Here is a 17,174-nt window from a genome sequence, read left to right on the forward strand (position 1 = left end):
CCTTGGAAGATCAAGAGATTCTCAAGATCTTTGACTGCACTAGCCCTCTTCTCGGAGATGCCAAAGCTGTGCCCGTACTATCAGGTAAATGTGATCACCCCACCCTGACACCAGATACATCAGTGGGCTCAGGAGGGGAGGTGAGCTCTTAGGCTCGTGTAATGACCCCTGTGATTGTTCAGGGGTGGGTCACCATTTTCCCCAACCAACGGTGAGCTGGGCCACAGGACATTGTCTAGTAAGATATATAGTTTCACAAAAATAAATAACTAATGAACAATTTGCTCCCCAAGTTTGCATTCATGCTGCTCTGAGCTGGTTGTCCGGAGGTGAGGCAGAGTGATGTGGCAGACACTTTTTTTTTTCTTCCTCCCCTCCTGTGATGGAAGGGCTCATTTCTTTTCCATTATAGTACGACCAAGATTGGAATGTCAGTGGTAAGTGTGGGAGTCACAGACACAAACTCAATCCCATCATTCCAGTGTAATGTATGTTGGTTATCCAGTGCGAGAGCCACCCTGTTCTTACTTGTGTGCAGTTGTGATTCAGTGAATAGCAGATTCGCTGTTGGTGTGAAGCTATTTATTAAGTATATCAGGAAAACCAAAAGTAAAGTGTGATGCTTAAGGTATAGTGGCAGCAATAGAGAAAGTGTGAAGAACACATTTTATCAGTACGTGTTGCTTCACTACACAACAAAGCCGCAATCTTTTATAAAGTCAGATAACACATAACCACAACATTACCCATGAACCATTTACAGTTGGCAAGTATTTAACACTCATGTCACTTCAAGAGCAAATATGACTGACATAAGAGTTTCTCTCAAGTAAAAGCCCACATCCAGCCAGTTGTGAAGCCTATGTTTTAAATGATGCATCTCATTCTTTCTCTCATGCAATTAACTGGAGACTTTTTTTTTGAGGTCCTGTGCACAGAACTATATGCTCACTTATGTTGAGCACCTGGGGTATTGATGGTGTTTTTCTGATATGATTCTCACCTACCCATGACATGGCCAATATTACTTAGATGACTTACATCATGATGCTGGGGAAGGATTTTACCTCAGGACTCATTTATTGACTCAGAATTCATAGCAGGAGGAAAGATGGCAACTGAGCTGACTTAATTAAGTCAACACAGGAAGGCTCTGAGCACAGAAGTAACTCACAGTAATTAAATGGAGAGAAGAATGAGTTAGCTTGGTTAAGATAAGGAAAAGAAGTTTTTGACTGCTGAGATCCGTTCCCATTCGATACAAAAATAAAAAAAAGTGTAAGAGGTAATGAGATAGGGCACCATCAGCTTTTGTCCGCAGCTGTTGTTGTCAGGCTCCTTTTAGTGGACATTTCTTTGAGTTGATTGAACAGTCTTGACCATGATGGCCTTCTTTGTGGACGAACCTCGGGAGGCATCTTGAGCATTGCCTCCATGTGCGAAGGATTCCTGAGATTCACTTGAGTAACTTCTGGAATATGAGGTCCTAGAACCTGCATAACCAAGAGGAAATAAAGCAAAAAAAGAATGCAAATGCAGAAATCTATTGATGAAGAGAAATAATTTATTTTGCTTCACTTTCATGAAAGTTTTTGGGTACAGCTCCTCTTCTGTCTTTCGTACATAAATCTCCCTTTTACTTTGTCCATCTGGTCTGACACTTGAAGCTGAAGAAATGACCCATTCCCAGACTCTTGGCAATGCCCCCTATAGCCATCCATTAGGAGACACCAGGGATAACCAAGATTTTTCCTCCCACACCTCACAGCGTGGGTAGAGATCATTAGCCTCTGTTCAGCATCTTCCCATTCCTGGTTCAGATTGGGAGCTGACCAAAATGGGATTTTGGTCTGTGTTCACTCAAAGGCAATAAGTAGTGGGGCTCCTTCAATTTCATTTTTTATTCTTTCATGGGATGTGGGCATCGCTGGCAAGGCCAGCATTTGTTGCCCATCCCTAATTGCCCCTTGACACCTGAGTGGCTTGCTAGGCCATTTCAGAGGGCAGTTCGGTCAACCACATTGCTGTGGGTCTGGAATCACATGTAGGCCAGACCAGGTAAGGATGGCAGATTTCCTTCCCTAAAGGACATTAGTGAACCAGATGGGTTTTTATGACAACCGATGATAGCACCGTTACTGAGAGTAACTTTCAATTCCAACTTTTTATTAACTATTTGAGTTTAAATTCCACCAGCTGCCGAGTCCCAAGTCCCCAGGGCATTAGCCTAGGCCTCTAGATTACTAGTCCAGTGACATTACCACTACGCCACTGGCTCCCATCAGGTGTGTTTGGATAGAGCTCAGGAGCGGGAATTGTGGGCGATTTTTCCCACCATGCCTCAGGGACACTGAGCTCATGATACCAATCCGTGGCACCCCGACTTCGTTCAGTTTATTTTATTTTTTAAATTTTATTTATTTAGAGATACAGCACTGAAACAGGCCCTTCGGCCCACCGAGTCTGTGCCGACCAACAACCACCCATTTATACTAATCCTACACTAATCCCCATATTCCCTATCACCTACCTACACTAGGGGCAATTTACAACAGCCAATTTACCCATCACCTGCAAGTCTTTGGATGTGGGAGGAAACCAGAGCACCCGGCGAAAACCCATGCAGACACAGGGAGAACTTGCAAACTCCGCACAGGCAGTACCCAGAATCGAACCCGGGTCCCTGGAGCTGTGAGGCTGCGGTGCTAACCACTGCGCCACTGTGCCACCCTACATCAGAACAGTCTGGGGACCAAATCTGGGACCTTCCTTCCTTGCTTTTTGGTTCAGTGCTACATCAGGCTTGACTTGATTTAATCAAGGAGCTGAGTGAGCTGAATTCTAACATGTGATAGAACAACTTACCAGAGATGGCTGGTGTGGTGTTAACATGAAGAATTGCCTTCTGCTGCTGACCAATCCTGCAAAGTAATAGTTTATGGTATAAATACACAGGGCCTGAGAAATTTTGCAGTATTCAAACTTGTTTAAAGGAGCAACAATATTTTGCCAGCCAAAAATCTCCTGACTGCCACTAAACTGGATTTCCTAAAATTGGGCTCAATAAATTTCTGCTTTGCAAACTGCTTCTACAAGATGACTCTTTTTAAAAGAATGCTGCTGTTCTGAATATATCCTACTTGTAGAGGTACCTCAGCTCATGTGGTTTAAGTGATATATTTGAAGTTTGTTTGACTAGGTGTATCTGCCAATTTAACCATTCCTCTGTCCCCCAGTCTACTGGTACAGGCACAGTCGAATGGAAAAACATAAGAACATAAGGTGAGTAGGTCATTCAGCCCCTCGAGCCTGCTCCACCATTCAATAAGATCATGGCTGATCTTCTCCCCCAACTCCACTTTCCATCCCTATCACCATCTCGCTTGATTCTCTTCGTATCCAAAAATCTCTCGCTCTCTGTCTTGAATGGACTCAGGAACTGAGCATCCACAGCTATCTGGGGTAGAGAATTCCAAAGTAGGTTCAGGTGAGACTGTGCCTGTGCCACTTTTTGCCTGCAATTGACCTCTTATCTTGGTGGGTCATAGTAACACAGGGAAGCTTGCTACTGACCTATCCTGCCAGGATGACAGGGTCAGAGCCCGTGTGTTATTTCAGAGTGACATCAATGTATTCTCTGCATCCTCATACCTTCACAGAATAGCCCTCTGCTCCTTATGTGCTGTGGAACTGCAATATCTGGATTTCATGCAACTCTAGCTAGCTAGTCATGGAGAACCTGAAGGGCCAGTGGTTGTCATCCTCTGAATCCATGTCTGCATTGAATTGTTAATAAAGACTTGCCAGATAATGCAACAGATAAACACTGGGTGTGTGGAGTTCTCTCATAGCTTTACACCCATGTAGCTTTCATTTCAGGGACAACAATTGAAATTCATATAATTGAGGTAAAGAAAATGCAAAAGATAATGTGATGAGCTGCGATCAAGGCTGTTTTAGTATGTACACTATTCACAGCTTCTTGGGGATCTGAGCTTGCCCACAAAACATCCTAAAATTATGACAAAGAATTTAATGATGAATCCTTGAAGTAATATGATATATTTTGGAGGGGAGGGGGGGGGGCGCATTTTGTCTGTGTGTCATCTGCAACTAAGTAATAAATATGCACTTTTTATAAACACATTTACGATTTGGTTAAACATAGTTTTCTTAGAGTGAAACTTTTTCAATGACATTCATGACGCCTTGTTTTCCCCGAAATGTTCTGTACCTGTCCTCCTCTCCCTCCAGCAATTTCCTGTAGGCGGCAATTTCGAAATCCAGGGCAATCTTGACATTCAGTAGGTCCTGGTATTCCCGGGTTTTAGTGGCTGCCTCCTGCTTGGCTCTGATTATCTCATTGTTGAGTTCAGAAATCTTAGCCTTGGTCTTTTTCAGATTTATGTCTCCCTGTTCTTCAGCTTCACTGATTGCTGCTTCCAACCCAGCGCGCTAAATGGATGTTTGAGAAACAAATGTTAACAAAGAAAATTATGTCTTCAATGAACAATAATTCCTTTTAAACTACTTGATCTGTTGCAGAAAAAGGGCAAAAGTGAATTGCACTGTATTTTAATAATCTTTTACTGCTTAAAATAAACAACACCCCAAATAGCTCAACGGGTGAATGGACCACATGTGTGGTAGTGAGCCACACAGACCATGAAGGTTCAAGATCTGATCCCTGGTCTGTGCTGAGTTACTTGATCTCAACTGGGGGCAGTGGTGGGGATAGTGCCGATGCCTTCGAATTCCATCAGGTAGGAGTGAAAAATCAGCTCAGATTTCAGTGACCCTATGAGGAATAAAAACAGAAATTGCTGAAATTCTCAGCAGCTCTGGCAGCATCTGTGGAGAGCGAAACAGAGTTAACGTTTCAGGTCTGTGACCTTTCATCAGAACTGGCAAAGGTTAGAAATGTAATAGGCTTTAAGTGAAAGGGCTGGAGGGGGAAGAAGAACAAAAGGGAAGGTCGGTGATCGGACAGAGGACAGGAGAGATTAAATGGCAAAGATGTCATGGAACAAAAGGCAAAGGGAGTGGTAAAAGACAAAGCATTTGTCCAGAGAGAGTGTTAATGGCAGAACAATGAACAGCTCTGTCTGAAAGCAAAAACATGAAAAACAAGTTTAAGACCGGCACGTGGTAAAAAAGCCCAATCAAAATGGGGCTCATGGCCTAAAATTGTTGAACTCAAAGTTGAGTCCACGAGGCTGTAAAGTGCCTGATAGGAAGATGGGGTGCTGTTCCTTGAGCTTGTGTTGAGCTTCACTGGAACACTGCAGCAGGCCGAGGACAGAAATGTGGGCATGAGAGCAGGGCAGTTAATTAATATGGCAAGCAACCGGAAGCTTGGGGTCGTGCTTTTGGACTGAGTGGAGGTGTTCCGCAAAGCGGTCACCCAATCTGCGCTTGGTCTCCCCAATGTAGAGGAGACCGCATTGTGAGCAGCGAATACAGTATACTACATTGAAAGAAGTACAAGTAAATCACTGCTTCACCTGAAAGGAGTGTTTGGGACCTTGGATAGTGAGGAGAGAGGAGGTAAAAGGGCAGGTATTACACCTCCTGTGATTGCATGGGAAGGGGGCGAGGTGTCGGGGGTAATGGAGGAGTGGACCAGGGTGTCGCGGAGGGAACGATCCCTTCAGAATGCTGACAGGGGAGGGGAGGGAAGGGGAAGATGTGTTTGGTGGTGGCATCATGCTGGAGGTGGCGGAAATGGCGGAGGATGATCCTTTGGCTGTGGAGGCTGGTGGGGTGGAAAATGAGGACAAGGGGAACCCTGTTGCGGTTCTGGGAGGGAGGGGAAAGGGTGAAAGCAGAGGTGCGGGAAATGGGTCAGACACATTGAGGGCCCTGTCAACCACAGTGGGTAAATCAGGTGTGAAAGGTTGCCCTGGTTACTACGTATGAAGGCATTCAGAAGATTTCCTTTATTCAGTATTTATTGAGAACTCGAAATGATGAACAGATAAATCTTCACAAATGCATTTGCAATACCACTAGACATAACGACCAGGAGTAATTCTTGACCCCTGGTGTGGGCAGAATCAGGCTCAACTGTAATGGGCTGCGTGAAATAGGCTCATATAGAGTAGCCCTCAGTACATGTGACATGCCGTCTTCTGTGTGCCCAAAAAGATACTGGTAGACGGGCATGGGAATCATCATGAAAGGTGTGGGTAGTTGAGCTGACAGTCGTTACGTAAGTGGGCAATGAATTTGCCAGCACACCTGCTCTGAACCAGTGGCATGCCTACTCATTGCTTACCCACCATATAATAAGCAAGAGAGGGGCAAAGCATGAGATTGTGTATGGGCATACTCACAAATGGGCATATCATAATTAATTTGTGCTGATGAGCCCGGGATAATTATTAGTATTAAAAAGATAATGATGGACCTTGACACCTTTTTGCCTGCAACGAGACTATTAACCTTTAGAGACCCACGGTCACTTTTGGTACCTGTGTGCACATTTACCTTATTTCCTGTTGTCACACTGTTGTGCCAACTTTTCACATTATAAATTCCTCTTTCCACATTTATAATGTCATCCTGGATTTCAACCTCCCAACAGTGGTGGTGCTGTGACGCCTCTCCCAGCTCCTCAGCCTGTGTTGCAAAGAAGCTGCAATGCTGCAGCCAATTCTGCTCTGCTTCTTAAATTGCCTGAAGTTTTATGTTTTAACAATGAATGATATATGAAATCAAAGTATGTTTATTATATAGACAAATAAGGTCAGAATGCTTGATTTTAAAATGGGGACAGAATTACTCCTGCAAACCTTGGTCCAATTATCCTGAAGATTGTACTTGGTCTTCTTGACCTCTCCATAAGCACCACCACAGAAGATTAACTAGTATCGCAGAAATGCCCAGTCATCCAATCTAACATTTTCCAGTCCTGACAAAAGGTCATCGACCTGAAACATTAGCCCTTTTTCTCTCCACAGATGCTGCCAGACCTGCTGAGTGTTTCCAGTGTTTTCTGTTTTTATTTCAGATTTCAGCATCTGCAGTATTTTGCTTTTAATGTGCTCCAGCACCATGGTAGTGCCCGTTGGTGGGGGGTTAGAGGTAGGGGAGGTGGAGAGAGAGCAAAAATGCAGCACCTTGAAGCAATGTTTTGTCAAAGACAGCAGGATAGGCCAAAAAAAGTAGTGGACAAAAAGTATTGGTGACCTTTGAATTGACCTCCTTCAGTAGAGGGTCAATCTTCAGCTTGGAAAGCCTACTGTGCCCCACTTCCATTAGTTCCGTTGCACTGCACACTGGCATCTTGCCAGTCCAGAGTAAAATTAGGGCAATAGAGGAGGGAGCAGTGGGAAATTTGGTAGATGCTGTTATCCTACCAGCCCCATCTGCTTTGTTATGACGCCAGACCTCCAGCAGGCAAACTATAACTGCCCACAGTTATTATATTAGAGAGGGGAGAATCAGCTGGGACTCCACTCCTGATACAGTGACCCGCACTGGGAATGTGCATGTGTGGACAGAATTGGCCTTGTGCGACACTCTTTAGTTGAATAGGTTTCCACCACAATTAGTGAACAAGACCAGTGTTCACTTGGTCAAGGTATCAGGGGGTGCTTGCTTGCAGCCTGTGCTATCATAAGGGAGGTAATGCCTTCTGAAAAGGAAGGAAAACAATTGGAAAATGAGTCATGTTTAGTAGGAATCAATGTTGACATAATTACCTGACCCTTAAGGGATTCGATCTCAGAGTTCATTTTCATGATTTTCCTGGTTGTTTCTGTAAGGTCACTTTTGATGAGACGCAGATCATCATCATATTTCCCAGTGGACTGAGACAATTGATTGAACTGAAATGGAAGAAGCATCAAAGAACATAACAACATAAGACAAGAGGGAATTAGAAAACACCATTTGGCCCGTCAGTGTTGTTACTTCTAACAGGCCCAAATTTGATAGCACCTTCCAAACCCATGACTTCTACCACCTAGAAGGACAAGGGCAGCAGCACCTGCAAGTTCCCCTCCAAATCACACACCATACTCACTTGGAAATATATCGCTGTTCCTTCACTGTCGCTGGATCAAAATCCTGGAACTCCCTCCCTAACAGCACTGTGGGCGTACCTGCATCTCAAGGACTGCAGCGGTTCAAGAAGGCGGATCACGACCACCTTCTCAAGGGCAATGAGGGATGGGCAATAAATGCTGGCCTGGCCAGCGACGCCCACATCCCAAGAATGAATAAATAAGAAAAAGGCCAAGCACTATATATGCTGCCACAATCTCCTGCCACCTGAAGGTGCTGAATAAGCACAAGGAATTCTTCACCATCTTTAATGGGACTTCGTGGGTACCTTGGGCACATTGTAGGCCTCAAACCTTTCTATCCAAATTTCCAGGGAGCCAGTGCCAATGTGCTTCAGTGTGTCGAGTGCCTGCCATCAGATTATCAGCCCTACCACCGTCAGGCACAAGTTAGGGTTGCGTATTGCATGGTTAAATGGAGAGTAAAAGCTCCCTTTATCCCATCCCAATAATGTAGTTCAGCCTCAATCTTGGAAGAGCAGTGCCTACCGCATCAGTTTGGCACTTTGTACAACAGCTATCCTGTCGCCTCTCTGAGTGAGAGTGCCAATTTGTTGCCAAATTAGGGACAATGCCCCTAAGAACCGACAGAGAAGGCTTTCACCCCATCAATCGGAGCAGCATCGAACTTAGGTGCCAGAGGTGAAAGGCCAGGATCTAATCCACTGCATCCTCTAATGCCCTCTGGATTTTACCTCTCAATCTTTTTTTTTACCTTGGATTTGTACACAGCCTGAGCCTCATCACGACTCTTGAGTGCCAAAATATCGTACTGTTCTTTCATGCTCGCAATGAGCTCGTTAAAGTCGACATCACGGTTATTATCAAGTTCAACAGTGACAGCAATATCCTTGATTTGTGCTCGCAGTTCTTGGAGTTCCTTATGTATTGTTGAAAGAAAAATACATTGATTAGGAATGAAGAAATCGAACATAAGAAGCAAACTAAAATAACTCCAATACTCAGTAATCATTGCAAGCATGTGTCTGAGCATAAGGTCCCAAGTTTGATCCCTATCTTCAAATTAAGCTGATATCAGCTGGGCCCATAGTGAGCCCACTGTGATTAGGGTCAATGTGTCCACTCCTGATTCCAGAGCCATTTAATGAAGGTAAACCATGTGTAGGAGAAAGGTAGGGTGTGCAAGACAAGCAGCGATGAACTTGAAAAGAAACATCTGAGACTGCTGCCCAGAGACAGTGAAGCAACAGTTTTTTGATTGGTTCTTAGGGAAATAAATAAATGATTGCATCCATACCCACTGTAGCTGGATAAATGAATCTTTCTATAAACAATCACTTATCAGATTCTCAGTAAAAACAAAGTAAAACTTGAATCACCCTGTCTTGTCTCTCTTCCTCTGTCAACATCTCTCTGAAGTGAAAAAAAAAATGGCACAGGACAATAGTTTTCCTGTGAAACCTTACCTTAAAAAAAGCTTCTAAAATTAATCTCCCAGTTGGTTTTCAAATCATCTGGTAAAATAATGTCATAAATGCGTTAGGAAGAACATGTTTGCAGTGTTGCACTGAAAGAATCAAACTGTTCCACTTGCATTTTCATATGGCATGTGCTAAGATTGTTGCATCATGGGAATTTAAGGCAATACTGTGATGGTTCTGGGGAAAATATCTCAGCCTAGGCTGTCAGGCAAGCTCCGCCCACCTGTCAAAACTGAGGCATGCATTATTTCGCCACATGAACATTAAAACTTAAAATTGTGGCTGGTAAGAAAAGAGGGCCTATCACAAGGAATTGCCAAGCCCCTGACTGGAAAGACATTTGCATGCTGGAAGACAGTGTTGGAACAAGGGACCCAGTCCCTGCTTCTCGAATACACAGAAGTGGTGTCAGACCAGTTTAGTCACATGACTGGCTGGCTGCTGGTTTTTTGAATTTGAACTGGCCACAGAATTTTGAGCACAGAAAGCTGTTTGCTCCTGAACTGCGAATACCTCTCTCCTGTCTGCTCTCATCTCGCTCTCACCAGCTTCGGAAACCATTGAAGACATATGAACACCAAGAGAGAAAAGTGAACAAGGTTTATGAAGAATACTGGGCCCCAACGAAAAGTAAGACTATCTACAATCAAGAACTACAGTGAGCACAAAGCACAGTTAAAAAAAAAACCCTTTTCAGAGATTGCCTCAAACCTCTCCATTTTATTTTACTTCTCTTTTCTGTCTCTATCTGCATGTGTGTATCACGTATGCATGCTAGCGTAGGGCGCAGCGTGTATCCATAGGCATTAACCGAATTAGAGTTTAAGTTTAAAGTTTAATAAATTTCACTTTTCTTCTTTAAACCTAAGAAAACCTGGTGCGCTCATTTCTTTGCCTTATAATTGGAAAATGGTGAACAAGGATTCACCAAGGGGGAGCACAAAACACAGTGTGATTAAAACCCTGTTACAATAAGATCAGGTGAAGACAGTAAAAGACCCCTAGACACCTTTCTCACTTGGTCGTAACAGGCTCTTGAAAGTGGCTGAGGCCTCCAAGTCAAGGCACCAATGAAGCTATTCAAAGCCAAAAAAGGTCATTTTATAGGGAAGCTTAATAATTTCATTACGTCAGAAATGTTATTTCAAGCCTTGGATAGTTTAGCTGGTAAGAAAGAAAAATTTATGGTTGAAAGATTTTTGGAAAAAACATTTTTAGTGATTTGCTGAGGAGGAGCAACCCTAACTTCAGAAGCCCCACATAACATATGTCTCTGTTTTAACACCATTCTGTGACATAATGTCAGCCAAATGTTCGAATATAAATTTACCTCATCATAGACCTGTCTCAGGAAGTCAAGCTCGCTAACAAATCCATCCAGTTTATCCACAAGTTGGTGTTTCATCAGGTATGAATCATCGACATTCTAAGTAAGAACAAGACAGTTTATCTTCAGTTCTATTGTGGCAGCGTGAGGATCAATTGGTCAATATCAAAATTCAATGAAAAACATACCTTCTTCAAAGTAACAAAATCATTTTCGGCTCCTGCGCGAGTATTCAGCTCATCTTCATATCTTTTTAAGAAAGGGAACATTTATTAGCTGAAAATTGTGCCAACATTAATCATACCATTGTAATACCCATAATACTGGAGCCATAATTCTTTAATCACTTCTGCCAAGGAGTAGGAAGCCACCAAGATCGAACAGTGGAGAAGAGAAGATATGTTCAGACGCAATGGTCAGATGATACGAAACTTTGATGTTAAAAGCTTATAACTGTATGAGGAAAGGAGACTTAGAGAGGGAAGGAGTTACATTATTTTGAAGTCCTGGTAAAGAATGAGTTTGATTAGGAGATGGTGAAATACTGGGTGTATGCATTAACACACACACACACATATATTATATATATCCCATATATTGTTAGTGCTCGTGGCAAATAGACCAGTTACATCGGATTGACAAAACAGCAACAGTGTTCTAGGCTATTAGCTGCACAGGCAAAGTATTCAGTCAGGTGGCATGGGAAGTGCACAGTATCCACCCAATGCTATCCGATATTAAAATATACAGACCAAGAATTTCCAATGCTTCAGGCCGAATGGCCTCCTTCTGTACTGTAAATCTGTCTAAGCTTCCATGTCACCTCCATGATTAAAATTCAGCTGACCAGCAAAACTACGGCAGGTAACGTTGGGTGGACAGGAGTTCTGACCCACCACACTTTGGTGGGGATTGCTGCCCTCAGTCAACCTACGGAATAATATCTCCACAGAAAGAGGGTAAATCTGGGACTTTGTGGCAAGTAATCAGCAGTGTCCTGAGCTGTCAGCACTTGTCATTGCCTCATGCGAGTACATGCTTTCAATGCATGGGCTTTCATTTCCATGGGGGCACACTGGTTGGTACGTTTGCGTCTAGTTCCTTTGTGCAATATTTAACAACTGCAGTCAAGTGTCACACAAAATATTTTATGCGGCAGTGTTAAGGAGTGCATGAACAGAGGAAATTACACCCCGAGAGTGGTGAATCCTCAAATATACTGTCAGGTAAGCCCTGCCAAGAATGAGGAAAATTAATTTCGCCACATGAACATTGATTTTTAACTGTTGGTGAAGAAAGAACTTGCTTTAAAAAACAATTGGAGACTTTGGCTGGAGAGAGACATTAGCATATCAACAGATAGTACTTCAAAGGACAAAAGAGCTATTCCCTGCCCGAATTTAATCCACAATGGACGTTTGATTACCAGACATTGAAGCATTCCAGATTAACTACTAAAATGGCCAAGTACACAAACAGACATGGTCAGACCAGTTTAGTCACATGACTGGCTGACTGTTGGAGTTTTTTGAATTTGAACTGGCCACAGAATTTTGAACTCAGAAAGCTGTTTGCTCCTGGACTAGAAAAGACCTCTCTCCTGTCTGCTCTCATCTCTCTCTCACCAGCTTCAAAAACCATTGAAGACATATGAACCCCAAGGGAACAAAGTCTCCCACAGTGAACAAGGTTTAAAAAGAATACTGGGCCCTAATGAAAAGCAAGATCTACCTACAATCAAGGACCCTACAGTGAGCTTGAAGCACAGTAAAAAAAAACCCTTCACAGATTGCCTCAAACCTCTCCATTTTATTTTCTTCTCTTTTCTGTCTCTATTTGCATGTGCGATCGCATATGCATGCTAGTATAGGGCGCGGCGTTAACTGAATTAAAGTTTAAGTTTAAGGTTTAATCAATTTCACTTCTCTTCTTTAAACCTAAGAAAACCTGGTGTGTTCATTTCTTTGCCTTATAATTGGAAAGTGGTGAACAAGGATTCACCAAGGGGGAGCTCAAAACGCAGTGTGATTAAAAATTAAACCCTGTTACAATAAGACCAGGTGAAGGCTGAAAGAGACCCCGAGACACCTTTCTCACCTGGTCGTAACAATACACACCCCTTAATGCTCATTACTGCATTTTCACAAGATGGTTACAGATGAGGAAGGTTGTTTGGTCCATCTTAGATCATCCATCCAAATTGGTTTTTAAACAATTCCAGGGTTTTAACTTCCACTACTTTTCCTGGAAGTCAATACCATACTCTGATCGTTCCGAAGAAGGGTCACTGACCCGAAACGTTAACTCTGCTTCTCTTTCCACAGATGCTGCCAGACCTGCTGAGTGAATCCAGCATTTCTTGTTTTTGTTTCAGATTTCCAGCATCCGCAGTATTTTGCTTTTATTTTACCATACTCTGATCACTCTTTGTGTGAAGAAGAATTTCCTGATATCAGTCCTAAATTTACCTTATACTATCTTCAATTTATGTCCTCTTGTCCTACTCTGCTAATTTAACTTAAAGTAATATTCTGGACTTATCTTTTCCTTGCCATTTACTATCTACTATCTAGGCAACATATGATGCCTCCTTCCCAGGCTGAATAGTAACTAAGGATCTGTTAATCCACCTGAGAGGATAGGCAGGGACTCGGTTTAACGTCCCATCCAAAAGACAGCACTTCTGACAGTGTAGCACTCCCTCAGTATTGAGGTGTCAGCCAAGATGATGTGCTCAATTCGTCAGAATGGGGTTTGAACCATGACTTTCTAACTCAGAGGCAAGACAGTGCTCTTAACTCAGCCACGGCTGACAGTCCACCTAGAATAAGCGATTATTTCTTCTGTGAATTAGACTATCAGCAGTGAAAGTGTATAAGAATTTCCTGAAATTGGGAGCAGCAGAAAGGTTTGTCCTTAAAGTAAATAGTTATTCTTTCATGGATGTTCATAGAATGTTTGCTGCTTCCTGTATGAGGTAAGAATGAAGGAACTTTGAAGGAGTCAGTAGATGGGTTTGTTTTTACAACTGTCATACATATTTGGATATTTTCGGCTACAGTGTTCAGTTAGCACAAATCAAGGAATCTTTGGGACTCATCATGTCAGCTTTATTTAATTCGGTCACGGGATTTGGGCGTCGCTGGCTAGGACAGTATTTACTGCCCATCCCTAATTGCCCTTGAGAAGGTTATCGCATGAGTTTCCTGGGACACAATATCAACAAGAGCCTGCACTGTGCAGCTCTGTACAAGAGCTCCCTCAACAGTGTCTCCGTGTTCTGAAAAAACACATAGGTAAAGTGTCTTTATTCACATATGACAATCTGTGCAAAAATAAATGCCCGCCACAGTAAAAAAAAACAAGAAGCATTTAGCCTGGCAAGTAAACTATTAAGGGAGGGGCAAAAAGCACAGCAAGTGCTTGCTTCTCTTTCAGAAAACAATGGGAGGAGGAGGCGTGCCTGTTGAGAGCTTTTCTGTTCGAGTAACATGCATGCTTGCTGTCTCTCACCTTCACCTTGCTAAACAATGGATTTGCCCGTGCAGTAAGTATCGCAATGTATCAGATACTTTCAAATTTTATATTCAGCAAAGTGTAAGTTTTTTTCCGCAGAAAATATTTCTCAACTGAAACAATTTTTTTTAGAAGTGGAGTAAGCCAAATTTGAATATGGCTTGATGTGTTTTGATGGGTGTGAGGGTACTGCAGATAATATGTCAGACTTGTACCTGCAGCCCCGAGTAACTAGACTGCTCCTACTCCCCTTTCAACAAAGAGACCAGTCAAATTGTAGTATGAGAAGAGAGTGGATTGGTTATCGGCTAATGTTACAAACTACATTTTCTAAATCTGATTTTTGCACCAGGTTGCAGTTATACAGTAGCAGGTTTGAAGTCCAAGTGATGTGAGACAACCACCCAGAGATGAGCTCCCATCAATTGCCTAAGTGCACTTGAGCTGACAGTGCAGAGTTTGCTATGAGACACAGACAAAACCCCTTCACTTCAATGCAAACATCAAGTTGTACCTGCCGCTCAACAAGAGCAGGATTTAATGAACTGACTGAGCTGTGCTGACCTGAGAGTGACTTGGAGAGGTCCTGAGTCAAATCCTTGGACTGTGCTGATCTCCGATGAGGCAGTGCAGTTGAACTCAGAACCATTGGGAAGGAGACAAGTTGCAACCAGAGTTTCCTTTCAATTGTTTTATGCTGAGAATTGTTAGATCAGGGAATGCTTTGCTGAGGGAGTGGTTAAGGGGAGAGAATTATAATCTGTTAAGCGACAATGGAAAAACATTTTGAAAGCAGAGGAAGATACAGGGCTGCAAAGAGAGACAGAGAGAGAGAGAATGGGAACTGCTCGAGCAAAGAGCTGCACAGACATCATGGCCAGATGGCCTCCTTCTGTGCCATACATTTATTTGATTCTATGATTTACACCTGCCGTTTAATAAGAACAAACTTCTTAAAAGCAACAGACATTTATGTGATACGTACTGGATTTTGAGTCCGGTGACTGAGTTATGCATTTGGTGCAGTTCGCTATCCAGCCGACCCTTGTCATGCTTTAAAGTTTCCAGCTGTCGGGTGAGGGCATTGATGTATGCCTTGTACAGATCCTCACAGTCGGAACTGGAATCTCCCTGCTGCTGCAAGACGGACCATTTGGTCTCCAACATTTTGTTTTGTTGCTCAAGGTGACGAACCTGGAAGGGTGCAAAGGGCAGAGGGGGTGACGGTTAGGTGGGGGAGTGGGGAGAGGATGAAGAAAACAATCAGAATACAAAAGCAGCACTAACACAAACAGAAGAAACAATTCTATGTGCCTTATCAGATTTAAAGCAGGCGGAAACAAATAGCTGTCGCTTCTCACTGAAAAGGATGGACATTTCCGAAAAATGCGGGTAAGAAATCCAAAATACTTCCCAGATAGAACTGAGAAAAGCTATCTTATTCTGTTACCTTGTCAATAAAGCCTGCGAAGCGGTTATTGAGTGTCTTGATCTGGTCTTTCTCTTCTTGTCGAATCACTTGGATGTGAGGATCGATCTCCTGGTTGAATGCAGTGGAGGTGTTGATGGTGGTTCGGTAAGATGGAGACCTGACTTGCTCAGTACTCTTTACAGTTGTGACTGTGCTCTTTCTCACATTACTTCCCAATTCGGCATTGCGAAGCTGGCCAAAGCTCCCTGCACTGCTACTAGAGTACTCAGATTGTTTCATTGACTGCATTTTGGCTTTTTTCTGAAAGCGATGGTGGAAGTCAGTGGGAAGCCTGCAGAATCAATGTTCACCAAACCTGGTTTAAGATTTACAAGTCTGCGCACCCTTTATATAGTGATAACCTGTCTCAAGTTGTATTGCACGTTTGTCAGGAAGATCCTTTCTTCGGAGTGTTGTGTGGAATGTGGTTATGCCACCAGCATATTGAGGGCTTGGCCTAATACTTAATGGACACATTCCATTGTTATAATTAGAAATACTTGCCATCGGATTGAGGTAGAGAAAATTATGAGGGGCATAGATAGGGTAGATAGGAAGAACCAGGGAGGAAACTTTATTCCACCCAGAGGGTGGTTGGCATCTGGAACACACTGCCTGCAGGGGTGGTAGAGGCAAGAACCCTCACAACATTTAAGTAGTATTTAGATGAGCACTTGAAACGCCAGAGCATACAAGGCTACTGACCAAGTGCGGGAAAATGAGATTAGATTGGATGGGTGCTTGATGATCAGCGCAGACGTGTTGGGCCGAAGGGCCTGTTTCTGTGCTGTAAAACTCTATGACTCTATGATTCTATCGGAAACAAGTTGCTTGCCATAGCACATTAACTGATTTATTTTGTAACATACAATAAATATTCAATATATGCGATGCCAATAGCCCAGTGGGGCAAAGCATCATTCAGTAGGGTAGAAATTGGTCATCATTGTTTAAAAGGGGGCAAAAATGACCAATTTTGCAGTGCCAAGACTGCCTGAAAAGCATCCGAGGCCACGATTTTCAGGCGTCCAGGGAAGCCGCCTAAAACAGGTGCTTGGCTCTGTCATTTGTGTTTAATTGTATGTGGGTGGTGGGCATTAACTGGGGATTCATGTGCTCCTATAAATGGGAGCAGACTGAAACTGCGGAGGCTGGGTTTGGCGGTGCATGTTTGTAATGTTTATCTCTGTAAATAAAAGCTTATAGAAGTGTGTAAAGATTGGCTCCAGTTCTAGCCTTCACCAACTGGCTCACTGGAATAGAACAGGCCCTTTGCCCATGTGAACAAGGGGCCTAACACCTGCTTTAGGACCCCTCAGGGAAATTAGGCTGCCCTGAACAGAGCCGGC

At 43.1% G+C, this 17,174-nt stretch overlaps 1 protein-coding gene across 1 annotated transcript; it reads right to left on the reverse strand.

The window, feature by feature from the left end:
- Positions 1 to 1,341: 1,341 nt before the first annotated feature.
- LOC137358649 (keratin, type II cytoskeletal 8-like) lies at positions 1,342 to 16,074 on the reverse strand. The gene is made up of 9 exons (XM_068024794.1): positions 15,805 to 16,074; positions 15,340 to 15,548; positions 11,027 to 11,087; positions 10,842 to 10,937; positions 8,785 to 8,949; positions 7,707 to 7,832; positions 4,235 to 4,455; positions 2,866 to 2,921; positions 1,342 to 1,493 (listed from the first exon to the last, which is right to left on the reverse strand). Exons 1-9 carry the CDS (start codon positions 16,072 to 16,074, stop codon positions 1,342 to 1,344), a joined length of 1,356 nt encoding a protein of 451 aa, XP_067880895.1.
- Positions 16,075 to 17,174: the final 1,100 nt, after the last annotated feature.

This window comes from Heterodontus francisci, chromosome X (assembly GCF_036365525.1).
Source record: "Heterodontus francisci isolate sHetFra1 chromosome X, sHetFra1.hap1, whole genome shotgun sequence".
Classification (NCBI taxonomy): Eukaryota; Metazoa; Chordata; class Chondrichthyes; order Heterodontiformes; family Heterodontidae; genus Heterodontus; species Heterodontus francisci.

Excerpts from the sequence above, each read along its gene's own strand:
- LOC137358649 (XM_068024794.1), bottom strand. The coding sequence starts at position 16,074 with ATGCAGTCAATGAAACAATCTGAGTACTCTAGTAGCAGTGCAGGGAGC. Across the intron at positions 10,938-11,026 it reads ATTTTGTTACTTTGAAGAAG|AATGTCGATGATTCATACCT; the intron begins GTATGTTTTTCA and ends GTTCTTACTTAG. Across the intron at positions 4,456-7,706 it reads TCGAATCCCTTAAGGGTCAG|CGCGCTGGGTTGGAAGCAGC; the intron begins GTAATTATGTCA and ends ACATCCATTTAG.